This window comes from Nylanderia fulva, unplaced genomic scaffold, assembly GCF_048542155.1.
Source record: "Nylanderia fulva isolate GAGA-0341 unplaced genomic scaffold, ASM4854215v1 Scaffold85, whole genome shotgun sequence".
Taxonomy (NCBI): Eukaryota; Metazoa; Arthropoda; class Insecta; order Hymenoptera; family Formicidae; genus Nylanderia; species Nylanderia fulva.
In genome coordinates, this window is record NW_028190972.1 from 255,180 (window position 1) to 273,940 (window position 18,761).

The window sequence follows — 18,761 nt, forward strand, 5'->3', positions numbered from 1 at the left end:
TTGTGAACTTGTATGTGATAAACCTTTATATGCATTCAGTGTGCACTAGTGCATCCAACCAAATTCGCTATTATATATATCCTGGTTTCAACTGGACAATTCGTTGAGACGAATGGCGTACATGGATTTTTGTGTTACGCCCTCTATATACATATATCAAATGTCATTCATGACGTCACGTATTTATCGAACCGCGAGCGTTCCTAACGGCGTTTCCCGAAAACATGTTCATTCGATAGCTTCGATAAGACGACCGATGTTGTTTGGAGCACGACGGGCTTGAAGCAATATGGCGAAGTGTGTCACGGAGGGTTCGGTATAAACGCAGTGTGTCGTTCGAAAAATGACAAGTTCACGATATGGGTTGATAATAATAATAATGTAGCGATACGTGCGAATCGTGCGAGGGTCGACGTAATCACGTGCACGTAAAACTGCGCCTAACGGTTTCTCCTCGTGTGATTGTGTGATACAAAAGTGCGCGCGTTACCGGTGTGCAAAAGTCATGGCTACGGATAAAATAAAGGTTGCCGTACGGGTTCGGCCATTCAATCGCAGAGGTACGCATATCCTTCCGTTTGAATCATCTGATGATGCCGCGGGCTACGTCATACACAGTCATACAACGCGCCTTGCTTCATCTCACGTCACTTCATTTCATACACCTCACCTCACCTCCTCGTCTATCTCGCTTCTCTTTACCTCGCCTTATCTATCTCATACCTCACCTCATCTTATCTCACCTCATTTCTCTTCACCACAGCCTCGCCTCACTTCATTCCCTCGTATCGCCACTTCGTTTCTTTGCTTTTGCTCGTCTTCTTGTCTCTTCGCCTCCTTGCGCCACGTGTGGCATCTCGGGAATCAAAGAGACCCAAAAGTACTTCACGAGAAAATATAGGATTGACCTTCGATTGTTTTTGTATCGCGAATACTATAGGCTATGACTGGCGACAGTAACGCGATCTTATTGGTCTGTAGACGCCTCGTTGCCTCACTTATCAAGTTTCGCTAAGTGTCAAACAGTCGTGATTACGATGACATACGTTCTAACAGTGTCATGTCAGGCGAGATCGATGATCATTTTTTGACGAGTCGTCGAATGATCTTAGTGAAGATTTATGAAATTTAGATCGAGGCTAGTTGCTCTCACACTTGGTCTGCGTCCCAGCTGCACTTTCGTCTCTAAACATAGCTGTTTTACACCGCCCTACTGTTTCACAGTAGCTAGACAATGAAAAGACAAGACTTGGAATCAATTCGCTATTTATCGCGCTAATGTATACATGTAAAAAAAATACTACTTTTATATCTGAATACACGGAATGATATTTCTTGGCGAATCCAAACCATCTGATTCTGTTTGCGCGTTTAATAACGTTTTCTTTTTATTTTGAAATGACAGACTTGGAATGCGCAATACGTTCGCATGAAATCGAACTGAATGGGATGACTTTCGTGGAATTTTAGCCGAGTCCAATTCCTATCTCAAAGCTTTCTCAAGTGCAAAATTGTCAATGTACATATAAATCTTATCAGCATGATATATATACAATGCAATTTTCCGTGTGATCGAATTTAAAGTAGTTGTCTCGCGACAATACAATCAAAAATTTTATAATTTTCTGTCTTTTTTTCTTGTTTCGCGTTTACGAAATTTTCCAAATCAACGTTAAAACACTGACTACCTGAAATTATTAAAGGCTGAAAGCTTTGGGATAGAGAGAGAGAGAGAGAGAGAGAGAGAAAGAGAGAGAAAGAGAAAGGAAGAGGGAGAGAGAGAGAGAGTTCTGTCATCGTTCTTTCAATATAATTTTGTTTTCTTTTTCTTTAATATTCTTAAAGTGTTTTTTTATTATACAATAACTGTTTTTCATTACTTTCTTGTTCATTCTAATTAAACTTCAAAATACGAGAATTTTTTACGCTTCGTGTATGCAATATATAGAAAAAGTGTCGCAATTTTTGACAGAGATTATCTCGCGTTCGGGACGATCAATTATATAAATACGTAGTCACCACATTTATTGACATATAGCTAAATCTTTAAATTTTTCTTGTTAATTTTGATTCGCGAAACTATTATCTTAATAGAATAAAAACGTAATAATAACATCGCAAAATTTGATTTGATTAAAGTGATGTAGCGCGGGGGAGAGAGAGAGTGTAAACGCATAAAACGCCACGCTTCGATGACATTAGTCCGATGACCTTGGAATATCGATCCAATCGAGGAAAACGAATGAATCGGCAGAGTATCTTCGATCGAGGTTTCTTTCTTCGATCGCAAGGCTAAAAAATTGAGATATGTGCATTGTCTGCTTTGACGATATATATACATATCGGTGGAAAGATAATGCGAATTTTGTCGTCAAACTATCCCCTCCTTCGCTATTCTCTATATATCCTAATATCTCTCTTTTCAGCATATTGAATAGAATATGCTATTTAATTATAAATATAAATGCTATTAATAAATATAAATTACTTACATCATGCATTAAAATGTGTGTGCTCGTTTTTCCGCATTTGGGAATTTATAATTCAGAATAATAATAAAATATATCACAGATATCGCGCAACCTCATACGCTAATAAGCATATCTAGTATTGGACATACATTAGGTTATTCCGAACAGTGTTAGTTTTTGGCTTATATTTTTTTCTAGATGTTAACTACTTAACTAAATTGAGAAATGTTCTGAACTTATTATTAGAGACCATCATCAAATCTATAAATTCTTACTTGCATAAAGTTAGCACCCCATTTTTGGAATTTAAAAATTCTAATAGTCGTTCCAGGTTGTTCTACACTCGTTCTAATTGTTCTAGAAGAATAAATTTATATAATAAAAATTTTTAGCGAAAAATTCAAAAAGTCCTGTAAATACATATAACTATTATATTAATGTGTTAGTAATAAAAAATATTGGAAAATGTTCAAATTAAGAAAAACCATGTATTTAATATCATATTGCTTTATTTCTGTTTAAGTTTTATATTATACATTGTAGTTTTATAGGTTATGACGGATTCAGAACACTTCTCACTTTAGTTAAATAGCTGCCAACATCTAAAAACAAAAATAAAACTGTATTAAATTAACACTGTTCGGAATATATTTATGTGTATGTATATGTATTACAGTTGCGTGTACGTGCGCGTTAAGTTTTTTAGCGTTGATTTTAACTTAGAACGCATATGAACGCGTACCGCAAGGTGCAGCAGCATGAGGAGAAGGAAGGAAGAGAAAGAAGGGACCGGATAATGGATTCTACTTATGATAAAATTGTGTAATTTTCCCTCTCTTTCCTTCTAGCGTATTAATCATCAAACTTTCATACTTGTAAGATTTAATTTACACGATGCGACATTGTCTAGCATAGTATTCGTTATTTAACAGCTCGTTACCCAATACTTTCTTTTTCGTCATCTAACAAATTAAGTAGAAATTACTATATTTAATTTGCCATGTCTCAACTTTTCACAAAGTCTTTGCTTTGTAGCATATGATATTGTATGATGATGTATCATTATAGATATATAAATATATATAATTATTTTACAGTATATAGTATATTTTATATATATATATATATATATATATATATATATATATATTGTATATGATATACTTGTACTGTAGTACTATATATTAGAGTTCTATTTGAAATAATGCATTTTTTTAATTGCCATTTTTAGAAAACTAAAGCTTCTATCAAAAAATGTTTTATACAAAAATAGTAGGATTTCGAAGGGCTCTTACATATTCAAGGGATTATAACCGCATAGTTATAATTCAAGTAGACATTTTTGAAATTTCAAGGTTGTTATTATTTTATTAAACGGAACTACTTTAATTACATAAATCGATTCCTCGTAATATTTGGCGTAAAAAATTCTTAAAGTAAAATAGTTTAAAAATAAATGGTTTACGCGATATTTTTAGGCTTCATTCTAACACATTTTCACAAAAAATATAAAATATTTCGCAATATACTCATTTTCCGAATATTTTATCTTAATAATTTTCTACATAGATTAATGAGATAAATCAATCGGTGTAACAAAAACAAACTCTCGAATTTTAAAAAACTTGCAATTTTCAATGTACAACATTGATATGTTGACAGTAATAGTAATGTTGAAGAAACTCTGTTTATATGATACGTGAAAAATATAATAACACTATTTCTAGAAAGTAGGACATATACATTGCACTTTCAATTATACTTTCCTTTCTCTGATAATAGATGATATAGTCACAAAGTGATATAGTAGTTGAGTTCATAACTTTTCATAATTTTTTATGTACATATATATCTATATATATGTATATGTATATGTATGATAAAAGAAAGAAATCATCTCTTTCTCAAGAGTCATAGAATTATTATGCGAGTAAAGTTACTCTACATTCTTGCCTTTCTATTGTGGTTTCAACAGTTTTATATTAGCGTGTTACATAAAGACATTGCTCTCACTTTTAATTCTTTTAATTAAAAAAATTCTTTAAATTTTTTAGATCAACAGAATTCAAGCCATTCTCTGTATCGTCGATATAATTTATTTTACACGAGATAATGACATATGAACAGAAAATGACAATCATAAAAAAATTTGTTGGAGAAAGTGCAGAAATAGAAACAGTTTCTAGAATATAAGCTGACCCCGTTAAATTATTTCAAGAGAGAAATTACAAAGCGTGTAATTCATTTCTATTCTCGCATATATCTTTTCTGGTTTAAAACTTTTTTTAGTTTAAAATTATTTATTTAATTGTAATAAGTTTTTTTAAATAAATATTACATACCAGGATATTTCTGTGAAATGATATTATTTCTTGTGTATAATGAAGATTAAGTATGATGTATCATTAATCTCATTGTAACAATAACCAAAAGCATAATTAGCAAAATTTATTGAATAAAGCATCCAGAGTTTAAAATGGGTTTGAAATGAATATAAAAATTATTTTAGTAAAATTTTTCTACGTCTTAGTTTATGTGAAAATCTCGCCTGTCTCATTAAAATAATTATATGAAAATTTTCGCTTTTATTGCTCAATTTTCGAACTCTACAAATTCAATCTCAATTTTTAGCTACATTAGATTTATATTATCGGTTGCATGTACAATTTTTAATCAAAATGATTTGACGGATTCTCAGATTAATGTTCATCTTTGTGAAAAAAAAATTTTTTAGATTCATATATTTTATATATGCATGTACTTTTTTATTTATTTTTTTTTAATTAATTAGAACGGTAACTTTTTGAATAAAAATATAAATAAATTTTAATTGCAATATTTGCAAATAAGATAAGTCATTTATTATATGTATAAACTATTGTTAATTGGTGCATATATAATCGTAAAATGAGTATACGAGGTATTTTATATTTTTTGTCAAAATATGTCAGAATAAAGCATAACAAATTTTTTAATTATTCGTTTTTTTATTGTTCCATTTTAACAAATTTTTATACCAAATACTAGAAATTAATTTATGTAAGAAAATTATGGTAGTTCCGTTTGATAAAGTAATGATAATTTTGAAATCTCAAAAATGCCTCCACTTGAAATAAAACTATGCGTACAATAAGACGCTCCTCTCGAAATCTTACAATTTTTGTATAAAATTTTTTTCTCTTCCATATTTTTCTAGATATTAATTTAAGGAAATAAAAATAAAACACCTTGCACACACATGCATTTTACGATCACCTTTAATTATCACACTTGATTATGACGTACGATAATCAAATTGTATTGACTCATGTATTGACTTGTGTGGCGCAATTTATTGTTTTTAATTATTTTAATATCTGAATTATATGTTTTTAAATTCAATTCACGATATATACAGTTTGAATATGATTGAAAAAATTCACTCTCAGACTAAATATGATTTGAACTATCTTGACTGATTGTCTTTTCGTTACAGAGCTGGAACTCGGTACACAATGCGTCGTCGAAATGACAGGGCAGCAAACCATCTTGCAGCATCCTATCACGATGGACAAAATCGATCGGTGAGTAATTTTCAATCTTTCTTCTTATTGTTAGTTATTTGTCTCGCTCACTTTTTTTTATCGCGATATGACGATAGAATAATCTATTAGTCTGTATATTACAGATTTTGATCTCTGTGTGTCATTTTATCTTTGTCAGACGACGGATGCGCTAACAACTGTCATGCGGTAACAGAATGTAGTTTGAACAAGTAACGAAGCATATACAGGGTGGGCATTTTAACATCCTATACCTCTCTTTTTTCCTACGCTTTTTATAAACAATATTTCATATAAAAGTTTTTTTTTTACTTTAAGGGAAACACAAGACATGTCAAAATCGTAACGTCAGAAGTGAGAAAATACACGCTGAAAATTTTTGCGTGCCATTTTTAGATGAAAAGATATTTCAATGAAACAATATTACAAAATTTTTTGGCACACTTGTAAAATTGTCCGAAAACTAACCTTTTTTCTTTATAATCAATCAACAGTTGTAAAATAACTGTAATATGAGGTCTAGTCCGTTTGGTCTTTGCCCATGCGCAATCATTCCGCATGACAAAGTCTGATGTTTCAATTATTTTACGGCTGTTGATTAACTGTCAAGGGAAAAGGAAAGTTTTCGGACAATTTTACAAGTGTGCCAAAGGATTTTGTAATGTTTTCGTTTCATTGAAATATCTTTTTATCTAAAATGGCACGCAAAAATTTTCAGCGTGTATTTTCTCGCTTCTGACGTCACAATCCAACATGGTCGCGGCAAGAATCAAGGAGCCTTACCATCGGTGACTGCCAATGCGAGCAGGGTTAACAGTTTGACATCTTTAACAAAAATTGACAAATTTTATATTATTTTTTAAAATTATATTTTTGTAAATATAAAATTGAACATTGGCGTAGCGCGCGCTTATGTTGTTCCCGTTAGAGGCTCTATAAAGAGAGACTCGCCAATTCGTCACGTGATCGTTGAACTCTGATTGACTGAAGTATGGATCACACATCTATGTAATCATGCGTTATAATTATAACGCTTGCGTTAAAAAGTTACAGAATAGGCCAAACAGATGTTCAAAATATTATTTTATTATTTATACTAACCACTTATCCATCGGATATTATGCTTCACAGAGCACAGATGTGCGATCCATACCCCAATCAGAGTTTACTAATGGTCACGTGACGAATTTTGGCGAGTTTCTCTTTAGGTTTCTAGTTTTAGTCTAACTATTTGAGAAAAATAATGATTAATGAATTTTTCGAAAGTGACGCTATCTGTAAATAAATTTATATTGCTCTTTTGTGTTTCCTATAAAGTCAAACAATTTTTGTGTAAAAGACATACATTTTTTGTAAAAGACATAGAAAAAGAAATATTTCTAGGATGAGTCATCAAAATCTTATTCTGTATATATATATCACTGAAAAAAGTATTAGCTACTATGTAGCCTTTTAGTTATATTATATACTTGAAATTTAGTTAGTTATGCCTAAATGTTATGTTAATGATAGCTAAAAAACCAAAGTAACCTAAAATTTTTTTCCCATAGTATACTACTAATATTTTGAAGGATATAAGTTTTGAATTCTCCACAGTATCATCATATTACGCTGAGAGATGCTAAATATCCACATACCAATTGATGATGTCAGAAATATATTTGTGCCATTTATCAGATAATTAGAGTACCTTACTCTTATCATATTTCAGATAATATTGTCACTTCTACAGCGACTTGATAGGTGTGGTGTAAAGTGTGAATTCGAATAACGTTTTTAAACGCCATAAAAATTCTTTCATTTATCGTTAAATATTTTCGCAGAATTATTTAAACACGTAACACGTGGACTCACAAACACTGAGACTACTAATGAGTATGAGTATAAGCGACATAATAAAACGTCGTTCAATAGAAATTAATCCAGGGACAGGGTTACCACCTCAGTGCTCAGTTGATCTGGAGATTAGACTAAAAAAAAAAAATAAATAAAAAATATAAAAAAATATAAAAAAAAAAAATAAAAATAAAAAAAAAATAAAAAATCCGAAATTTATATCTCGGACTTTGTGAATTTGTTTTTTTCGCGTTATGTATTGCACGTGTAATCTCGCGACACAGCCGCGAATATTTTTACGAATACGTTACACGATCAATGAAATGTCACGCTATTTTTACGATACGATGACTCGCGATGCCGATAGCCGACTGTATATGTATATCGTCTTATACAGGGAAAAACTCGCGACTTTTTTTATTCTCTCTACGTAGATTTTTATTCATTCACCGCAGATGATGTAACGATGTTATATATGCGAATTATGCGCGTACCAAATCGATGAAAGGCCGCGATATATTTATGACACACAGTCGTAATCATGAATGCGTGTATCGATAAAAAACTTCCTCTTTTTCCATTTTTTTCTACATATGTTACATATGTATCAACTACAAGTCAATTTCGCGCGCGCAGATTAAATGTGGAAGTGTAAGTGGAACTTGTAAGATGTGATGAATGAATAAGAATTTATTTGTGGTTTTGGACTTATTATTTGTAATATGCATATATGCACATTATTTTAAACATTTTTTATATGCAAACTTTTACAATGATACGACCATTACGAACTCTTTCGATATACAAATTATCGTCCTATCGTGTACATACACTAAAAGAACGTACGCAATAAGGAATATTGTCTAGTTTTATTAGATTTTATTCAAACAATTTGTCATGTATATAATTATTTTCATATAATTATATCTGTATAATTACACCGATTAGTCATTTCTTACAAATCAACAAGAGGAAGTTATTGCATGATTTTTAATTTTGATAATTTTTTACGTACTTGTAACATATACTTTCTAGGACATAAAGATTATTTTTTATTAAAAAAAAATTGTTTTTTTAGTTATAGCCAATTTTATGTATTGCGGTAATAAAGTATCAATTTTTTTTTATTTTTTAAATGTCTGTAACTTATATAATAAGATGGAGAACTAATGATTAATCTCATTTTAAAGCTTAAAAATTGAAATTTTGAGTATGATTTTTAAAAATAAAATGTATAATGAATTGCATAACTATCAAAAATTGGCAATTGTATATTTTTTTCATAATTAGGGATTTTTTTTATTAGGAAAAATAAGAATAATAAACTTGATTTTTTTATATCTTACAATTAGTATGAGTATTTTTAGGGAAAAAATATTAATCTATTTTTTTAAGTTTTTTTATAATGAAAAAATTGTCCAAACTTTAAAAAAGTTAAAAATCTTCCGATTTTGAAATTAAAAATTTTAAAAATTGGAAAAATTTGTAGTACAGTATTTTCGTAAACTAATAAAAATCAAGTTCTTTTTGGATATTACTTTAATAATTTTGTATATAATATAAAATTGTAAATATTAAATATAAGAGCTCTTTTTTTAAAAACACTGTATTTATTAATTGTTTTGTGAAGATTAAGGGCTTGAGCCGAATACCTCACTTATAACTTTAAGACAATGTTTTATGTTTTAAATCTTTGTTTTGTAGTAACGCACAATAACTGTCTTTTGTCTCAAATCTTATAAGTCAATCATTCTGCTCAGACCCTAAGCATGAGCTTAATTGTATGGGTAGTAGGGGTAGTCAGTCTTTACCTTCATCAGTTGAAACATATTGACACATGTCTCTGCCGCTCTCTTCATGTTTCACTCTACAGGGAAGTAAGCTGCTCATTCAAAAACACTTAACTCAAATATACATAAATTAAATTAACAAATTAAAAGGGTTTTGTAATTTAATAGACAATACTTATCAGTACAATAATCATACATGTGAATATTTTTGTTTAATAATTTTACTTTTGTTTTGATTTTAAGAGATTTAATGAAAATATTTCTACTAAATCTACAACGTCCATTATTTCCATTTATATCTATGATTAAGAATATGGAGCATTAAAAAGTATTATTTCAGTTTTATCCATTCATAAACATAATGCTTAGAACTCTTTTTCATAAATTTTGAAAATTTCTCCTGCAAAAGAATTTAAAAAGCAACTTAATAAAGATGTATATTTTTTCAGATTTTTAAATTCAATTCCAATTAAAATTTTTAATTTTAAAGTTGGTAAAATTTTAATTTTTCCATGTTTTTTACCATATAGAACTGGTAAAACAGGTTGATATTTTTTCCCAAAGAAATTATCATACTAATAAGTTGGTAATATCAAAACTAATTTTGGAGAGTTTGCAATTCACTATATTAAATTTTATGAAAAATGTTGTATATGGTTGAAATCCTAACTTTTAAGCTTTAAAATGAGATTAAACCTAGCTCTCAAAGTATTTTTTTATTACAGTGTTGTGCTTAGATGAACTTCAGATAATATTATTTTTAAGACCGGTTATGTAAACACAGTTATAAAAAAATGTAAATTATATAAAGGATATAAACACATTTATATTTTTATTTGTAAATTTTTATTGCTTACTGCTAAAATATTTAAATATTTTTATGTGCTATGACTTTAAACCAAATTATTTTCATATTCTAGATAATTTAATAAAGATAACGATGACTCATCTAAGATGCAGATATAGATAATACATATAATTATTAATAATTTTATTTAGATAACAGCAAATACTATGTGTGATAAGAATAGAGGGGATTCTTTAAAAAGATTAACGAGAAAATCATGTAGTTTTTTCTAACACCTGGTTAATTGGGGAAAAAAGTGTATTTTCCAACATGACAATGATCCCAAATTCCAAATATACATCAAAGCTGTGTTTAATATTTTTGAAACAATGGAAAATCAACACATTTATTGAAAGTTATAGTTATAACTCTCTCTCAATCGTCCGATCTGAAATATCGATCCTCTAGAGTTATAGAATGAATTAGATAAGAGGTTCGAAAATGTTTTGTTCTATATATTACAACAATAGTGGCAGAAAATATTAATAGAAATTTTAGAAAAATTAATAAGACTGTCGAATTTCTGTAAAATCGTCATAAAATACAAAAATGAACACATAGATAAATTAAAATTTAATTTTTTCATATATTTTTATGTTAAAATTTTTAATTATCTTAAATGTTTTTTTTTTATTTATTTATAGTTATTTAAACACAAGTTATCCTAGGTGGGCAAATATTTTTGAATGGTAATGTATATTGTATATCAATATATAAAAATATGGACGTGCATATCATTTTCGTAATTGTTTTGTTGACATAAATACATGAAAAACTATGTATATGTTAGTTATGTAATGTATGTTAAGTTTTTTTTTATTATAAGATCACATTTTAAAATGCGGGAAAATTAACAAAAATGTTGTCATCGTTTTCACAGAACTGTATTTCATAAGACATTTATCTTGAAATTTACATCGCTAATACTAATTGCTAATGTGTGTAATTGCATTAGAATAAGCCCGCGTTTTAAAAATAATTTTCTTTTATAAGTTGCGCATCTCGCATACTATTGAACTAAATTTTAAAGTGCACAGAGCCTTCTATACAACGTATTTGAGAGAGAGAGAGAGAAGGGGGGAAGAGGAGGAGGGGTGAGAGAGAGGAGGAGGGGGAGAGTGTCTTTTTACGGATAACTTCTCGAATATATACTCTCTTTGTGAGTCATTGCACCGTGCATCCCTTGATACCGAAAGCACGAACGTCGCTTGTTTTTGCGCGACGAGACTGCTTTGTCTCTCTCACATCAATGTACGAGCACATCATCCTCGAAAAATTCAGCGTCCAATAATGTCGATATTTGTTGGATTGTTAAATAACGTCAGTAATTTTTGATGCAGATAATTATTTATTTATTTTTCTTTTTTTTTTTTTATTTTCAACACACCCTGACTAAGTAAATGACGTTAAGAAGTTAAAAATTAAATTATTCAGAGAATTATTTGCGAAACTGAATTATTTAGGATATTAAAAAAAATAATATTTTTATTTGCGTTGAAAAATTACACTAGTTTACAACCAAAAATTATATTAAACTAGACAAAGTGTTTCATAGATTTTTGAGTATTAAAAATGATGTCATAAATCAAATTTCACTAACACGTCAGATTTCTAACATAATTGATGTTTAATATGTAAAAAATAGCTTTTTTGCAATATTTAATAATTTTTTTTGTAAAAAAGATTAATGTTATGAAAAATCGGATCAAATATCATGAATATATTTGATTCTCTATAAAATGCATTAAAAACATATCTTACTTTTTAGCCGTGTTATAAAACATTGAAATTGGGAAATGGGGAACTATTTCTCATATAAAGATAAATTTCTTAAGAGAAAAAGGTTTTTTCCATTCTCAAACAATCCCGTACTAATTCTATATGAAATTGAATCCTAGTAAAATCAACTGATTTTTTTATATATTGTAGCTTTTTAACTTGCTGATCAAAAAATGTAATGGTCTTAAGACAAAATATTGAACAAATACTGATTTACATCAAATAATATTCGCGGAGCTCGAGTTTTTAATTGGCTGTAAGCCAATAACTTTCTTTAGGTTATGTACATCAAAAAGTCATGTATGTACATGCGTCATATACATATGTGACTGGATCTGAAGATAACGCAATAATCGTAACATATTGTACCATATGCCAATAATGTCTAGAGACCCTATAATAAGAGTCAAGCCATATGCTATCCAGTTTTGATTCGTCCTCTAGATCTGGACAATTCTCGCTCATATTTGAATCACATTAACCTTTTACTATTAGCATAAATACATAACATTTTAATAACATAAATAAAAAATGAGTGTGTTTAGGAGAACTAAAGCTAGTAGCACACACTTTCCGTAAGACATAACAGTAAGGTTTCGACCAATCACGTTCCGTAAAACGTAACAGTAGCATTAGAATTCCAACATGTTGAAATTTCGATTGGTCGGAACCTTACTGTTACGTCTTACGGAAAGTGTGTGCAAACAGCTTAAATATTACAATTTTTTTATGTTAAACATCTTACCTCACAAAGACGAAAATTATTTGTTGCCGTAATTATGGACGATGAATGTGTCAATAGCATGTTAGAAGAGATTAGGTAGGTAGGAATTAAAGAGAAGAATAACTGGATAAGTGAATATTGAATATATATCTTTCTCTCTCGCAGAATTTTATTCAGATTAACGGAAAACGTGATCTGATCGCCAGTTGAATTTTTAAAAACCAAATTAGGCAAGAATTAATTGACCAACACCGGCAAAGTTAGAATTGTTTTATTCAAAAAAGAAACGACGTTTCGACCATCAATTTGGTCCTCTTCAGGCTACAAAATTTACGTTATACATTTCGGTAATAAAATAAAAACAATAAAAATATCAGTGAATAATCGATACACTAAAGAACTCAAAAATATAAGATATACATAAATACCTGTTGAATTAAATTACATGTTGAAATAATGAAGTAATCAAGTAACTGTCATTTGTAACTTAGCAAAAATGACAATCTTGAAAGGTAAAAATAGGAACCACACAGTTCATTTAGACATGTAATTTTACACTGAACAATAACATCGACAGTCTTTCGTAAATAAGTCAAAATTATAAAATATAGAAATTTGAAAGTCATCTCATAAATTATAATACAGAAACAGTATATAAACAAAACGGCCTTATAAACATTTTTATGGAAGGTTAAAACAGTAAATATATTAAATTTTATAAAGTAAAGATAAAATAAATAAAAATAAATATAAATATAAAACGAACACATCCAGATTAATATAAGTAAATTTATTTAAAACAAATCAAGGATAATTATTCAGATTGTCTTATGGCTAAATTCTTATTAAGATCTCTAATAATGTTCTGTTATTGCTACACTCTTTCGGGAAGTTTTCGCCAGCTGTGAAATGTCCGCCGATGTCTATCACATGTTTTATACTTGTTACTAGTTGTTACTTGAATCTCCGCCATTCCGATCGTCGTGTCGATAAGACGCGCGATGACTCATTTATGTGATGAGAGAGACACGAGGTGAGAGACACGATCGATCAGTCTCTATCCCGAGGGCCGAAGACAGACTCGTGCCCATGAGAAGACCACAGCAGGTTTGCCGCACGCTTAGCACACGTGTCAAGTGTAACAAGAAAGAGAAAAAGGAGGAGGGGAAGAGTGAGTGAGAGAGAGAGAGAGAGAGAAACTTGAAAAGTAGAACAAGCTGTTTGATAGTAGTTAGAAAAGGAATACCTACTATATCTCGACGTGCAGCTTCATTGTCACTCTTCTCTTTTTTTCCTGTCCTTATATACTTTACTATTGTCTTCTTGATCTTATCTTTATTCTATACATTTTTTTACTTTAATAGGAAGAATAATAAATGACCATCGCCTTTTTTATAACGGATCTCTCTACATATAATTCGAGAGACTAGGAATATTTAGTTATGTAAAATACGATCTTTAACAATTTTCTTTTTTGCTAATTGAAGTATATTCAACTTTTGTTAAATATCATGGATGACGTATTTAAAAAAAAATTTTTTTTAAATTAAATTAAATTATTGATTAATCATTAATGATGAGGCGACGAGATCATCATATACACATTCGTAATATATCTCATTTCCAGAAATAAGTCGTTTAACAATGTTAAAAGCTTCTTTATATGAACATTATAGTAACAGCATGTATATGAGCATTATAGTAACAGCATGTATATGAGCTATTAGTACATATTAGTATGTATGAACAGTGAATCGTTATTGTGCCAAAGCCTTTGTTTTGTCTTCTTCATTCTTATGTATAATATCCATAATTTATTAAACACTTGATATATATTAATCATAAATAAATTAAGATAGGCTTTCTAGATCGCAACATTGACGTTAATTATGTATAAAATGTCCTTAATATCGCAATCTAATATTCAAATTTTTTATATATATTTAACGGGATTTTTTTTCTTTTTTGTCAATAATTCTTTTCGAAATAAATTATAGCTGTTTAATATCGTGCAACTGTAATTAGTATAATATTGTGCAACTATAATTTTTATTCTTACAGTTAATTACAATTTAATAAAAAAATATTTTCTTGAACGCAACAAAAAGATTATTTTCCATAATTTGTTTTATAATATGATCTTATTTTCGAATTGCTTTATTATGTCAATTTCTAGAAATTTGCGAATAAAGTTGCAAAAAAATTATTTTAAGATATTATAGTATTTTAGGATATTATAGTTCCGACGTATTAGAGAAGTTTTATTGCAATCAAAAATTTAAATATGTTGTTAAAACTTTCAACCTTTGAAAATAATTTTTTTCGTGTCGACTATGGTGATAATATATTTATATGATGCTAACAATAAGTTCTATGTCGAAAGGTTGCAAATTAGATTATTGAGGATCAAATAGTTTTCAATTAAATTTATTTAAATTTCAGGTTGTTGAATACGAATCTAATGTAAAAAATGAGAAATTAATCAAATATATACATTTTCTATATATACATGTAAAGTGTTATTGAATGTGGTATTTTTAAATAACTTGATTATAAATTTATATGAAAAAATTGTTTAAACAAAAGTATAATATAAAGGAGCACATATAGTATAATAGTCATTTTTGTTACTTACCTTTTTTATCGAGATATGTTAGGTCACCTTGAATTTTTTAATTGGAACACTATTTTTATAAATCGATTTCTTGCAATATTTTCGGTATAAAAAGTTATAAGGATAGGATGGCTAAATAATTTACGACATATTTATTTTATACTTTTACAATTTTACATAAACTATGAATATCTTTATGAGATATAAACTATAAAATATTTATTTTTCAATGATCTCCCTTAATACTTTTATACACAAAATAATAAAAGAAATCAAGTGATATAAAATACATATTGTTCTTAAAAAATATGTAATTTGCAGCTACATATATTTTTTAAAATAACTATATATTTTCTTTACACTAAATGATTCTTTCCATTATTTATTTGTGCAGCATAAATGGTAATATCGTCAAAAAATGAATATTTCACCAGATATTTCATAGTTTATGAAATTTTCAAATTGAAGAATAATATATCGAATATTGTCAGGAATCAATTTATATATTTAAAACAGGATTTTATTTGAAAAATGCGAAGTGATCTTCATATCTCGATAAAAGAGCAAAATTGCAAAATATATATGTTCCTCTTGATACTATACGTGCAACTTTTGTTAGAATAAATATTCATACAAAATATTTAAGATTTAGTCAAAGTCGCCAAAGTAGGTAACATTTTGTACTGTATACATATATATGTATATGTGTAAATTTTTACAAACATTTTCAATTTTGGTATTATATTAATTTTTTAGTAATAGATATATCTATATCAATTGTATCAATTTTTTGTCAATTTTGACATAAAATTCCGCAATCCAAAAACACTTAAATTTGGATAAATATTGTTGCGCCCCTTATATTTCGTCCCTGCATGAAAGTGTCTTTAGCGATTGCATTTGATATTTGATGTACTTGCTTCTTTAGAAATCATCTTCGAGCACGTTGCTAAGAGGGTTGTTAATCAACAAGAGCAGACATCTTGTAGAAAGTCACCATTTTATGGAGTCTCGCGACGGCTTGGATACTGTGCGGACGCATTTTTCCAACGACTATTATTATTGCTATATATATTTCTCTGTTCTATACTTTGTGTTCTGCGTGTTCTTAGTTCTTATTAAAGTTATTGAATTCTTTTTCTAAAATAGTATTTTGTTATTATTCCCGGCGTGAATGTTATGTGTGAGTGAGAACGGTACGAGATCGATTGAGATCGACTCGTGGATGCGACATTTTGGGGATTTCACGGCAACGAATAATGAAATGACTTCTACAAGAAGGATTATTTTCGAAGCAGAAATTTTCTCGAAAGCGATGTCATGTCAAGCGGCCTTGTGTGAAATCAAGGTGTTACGTGAGGAGCAGCTACACCGAATTCAAGACGAAAGTACGTCAAAAGGTGAATTAGCTGGAAGAGGATCCGTCTAGACAGCTAAATCCTAATAACAGGGATCAAAATGTTGAAAATTTTATTAGAAGTGAATTATATAAGTTGGATATAAGTTCGATAATGATTCGATGATGTTCCTCTGCGCGAGTTTAGAACGTAATTTAATTTAACAGCGCGTGCTAATGGACGGGGCGATTCGTCAAAGACTAGCATTAAGGTGCAATTTCACGTGCCGCTAAAACAAGTGATTGAAGACAGATTTGTCGCTCGTAATCCAGCATCAACAATTTTGTAGTTTGAATCAGTTCAACTACAAAGCATTTACTGCTTAAACGCTTAACTTTCAATTCTGTCGCGCTGCCTATCCTTTTCATGTACAAAAATGATCGCTGTTTAATTCAGCGACAAAAGTTGTTACGTGATCATTTTGTCGCTCAAACAATCGGTTTCAGCGGCTCGTGAAAGGCACCTTTAGCGGTTAGTCTTGTGTTAGAGCAGCGGTTTTTTCTTTTTAAAGTTATGAAACACTTTTGATTATAAGAAAAATTTGCGAAACACTAAAATCTTTATAAGTTTATAAAACTAATAACAAAAAGATGCATGAACGTATTTATTATTAAAAATTGAAAAATTTTACTGATTATACATATATCAGTAAAAAAATTTTTATTTAAATTTAAATAAAAAAAAAATAATATTCATAAAATTAAAAAAAATTATAGTTGTTTTTTTCTACATAGGTACGCCGCGCTTTCATAATTTTGCGGAACACCGGTTAAAAATTACTGTGTAGAGGAAAAGCGCGCTCCGTATTAGACAGAATAATCGAAACTGAAAATTTTAGTTTTAAAGATGTAAGGTTAAGGGGATCCTAAACGGTTGGCCGAACTTCGACGGATGCTTTGAAAAGTCTTTTGTTTTTTTCTTTTTTATCGATAAAATAGAGGTTAGATAAACTATAAATCTATTTATTGACTATACGGATTGTTTTTTTACCTAAGATTAGAACGCTTCGCCCTTTGTTAATATTAATTAATACTTTAATTTGTACAGGAAAAAAATTTATCAATCTGTGTAGTCTCATATTTCTTGATTACAGAATAAGAATTTATAATCAAGAAATATGAGACTATACAGATTGATAAATCTTTTTCCTGTACAAATTAAAGTAATAATATTAACAAAGGGCGAAGCGTTCTAATTTCAGGTACAAAACAATCCGTATATATAGATCCAATAAATAGATTTATAGTTTATCTTCATATTTTGTCGACAAAAAAGGAAAAAATAAAAGACTTCTCAAAGCATTCGTAGGAGTTCGTTTAGGTTTCCTTAAAGTCGAAATTGCGATTTAAAAAAGACGCATCAGACGCAAACTATTATACTAAATTTACGAATCGTAGACAAAAGTGATTCTGATATTGAACGGTTGTCTCGTTTAGATTATCTGGAATGTTCTCATGAAGTGCTAGATAAGATTACTTCGTTCAATTCATTGCTGCTCTGTCGAATAGTTTTATAACACGAAATCGGAAAATATTTCTTTTTAAAGTCTGCTATATCGAAAGAGTTATGAGTATTAAAATAATTTTTCAAGGATGAGAAAAAACGAGATAATTTAAAATTTAATAAGAAAAAAATTCAGAATAATGACGAATTAAAAGATATTGAAAAAATAGAAAATAAGTGTAACGAGAAAAGACCTTTGAAAAGAATTCGAAAAAAATGATAAGAATGGATTTAAAACAGCCAAAGAAGAATATGGGA

The 18,761-nt window shown here is 29.1% G+C and overlaps 1 protein-coding gene across 6 annotated transcripts in view; it reads left to right on the forward strand.

Moving 5' to 3' along the window:
- Window positions 1–206: 206 nt before the first annotated feature.
- The window catches only part of LOC114928593 (Kinesin heavy chain 73), a 66,253-nt gene continuing 47,698 nt past the window's right edge, over window positions 207–18,761 (forward strand). For all 6 annotated transcript variants that reach the window (XM_029299844.2, XM_029299845.2, XM_029299848.2 and 3 more), the window contains exons 1-2: window positions 207–560; window positions 5,947–6,034. In XM_029299844.2, coding sequence (XP_029155677.2) covers window positions 506–560; window positions 5,947–6,034 — 143 coding nt within the window. In that variant the 5' untranslated portion in view covers window positions 207–505. The remainder of the gene's footprint in view (window positions 561–5,946; window positions 6,035–18,761) is intronic.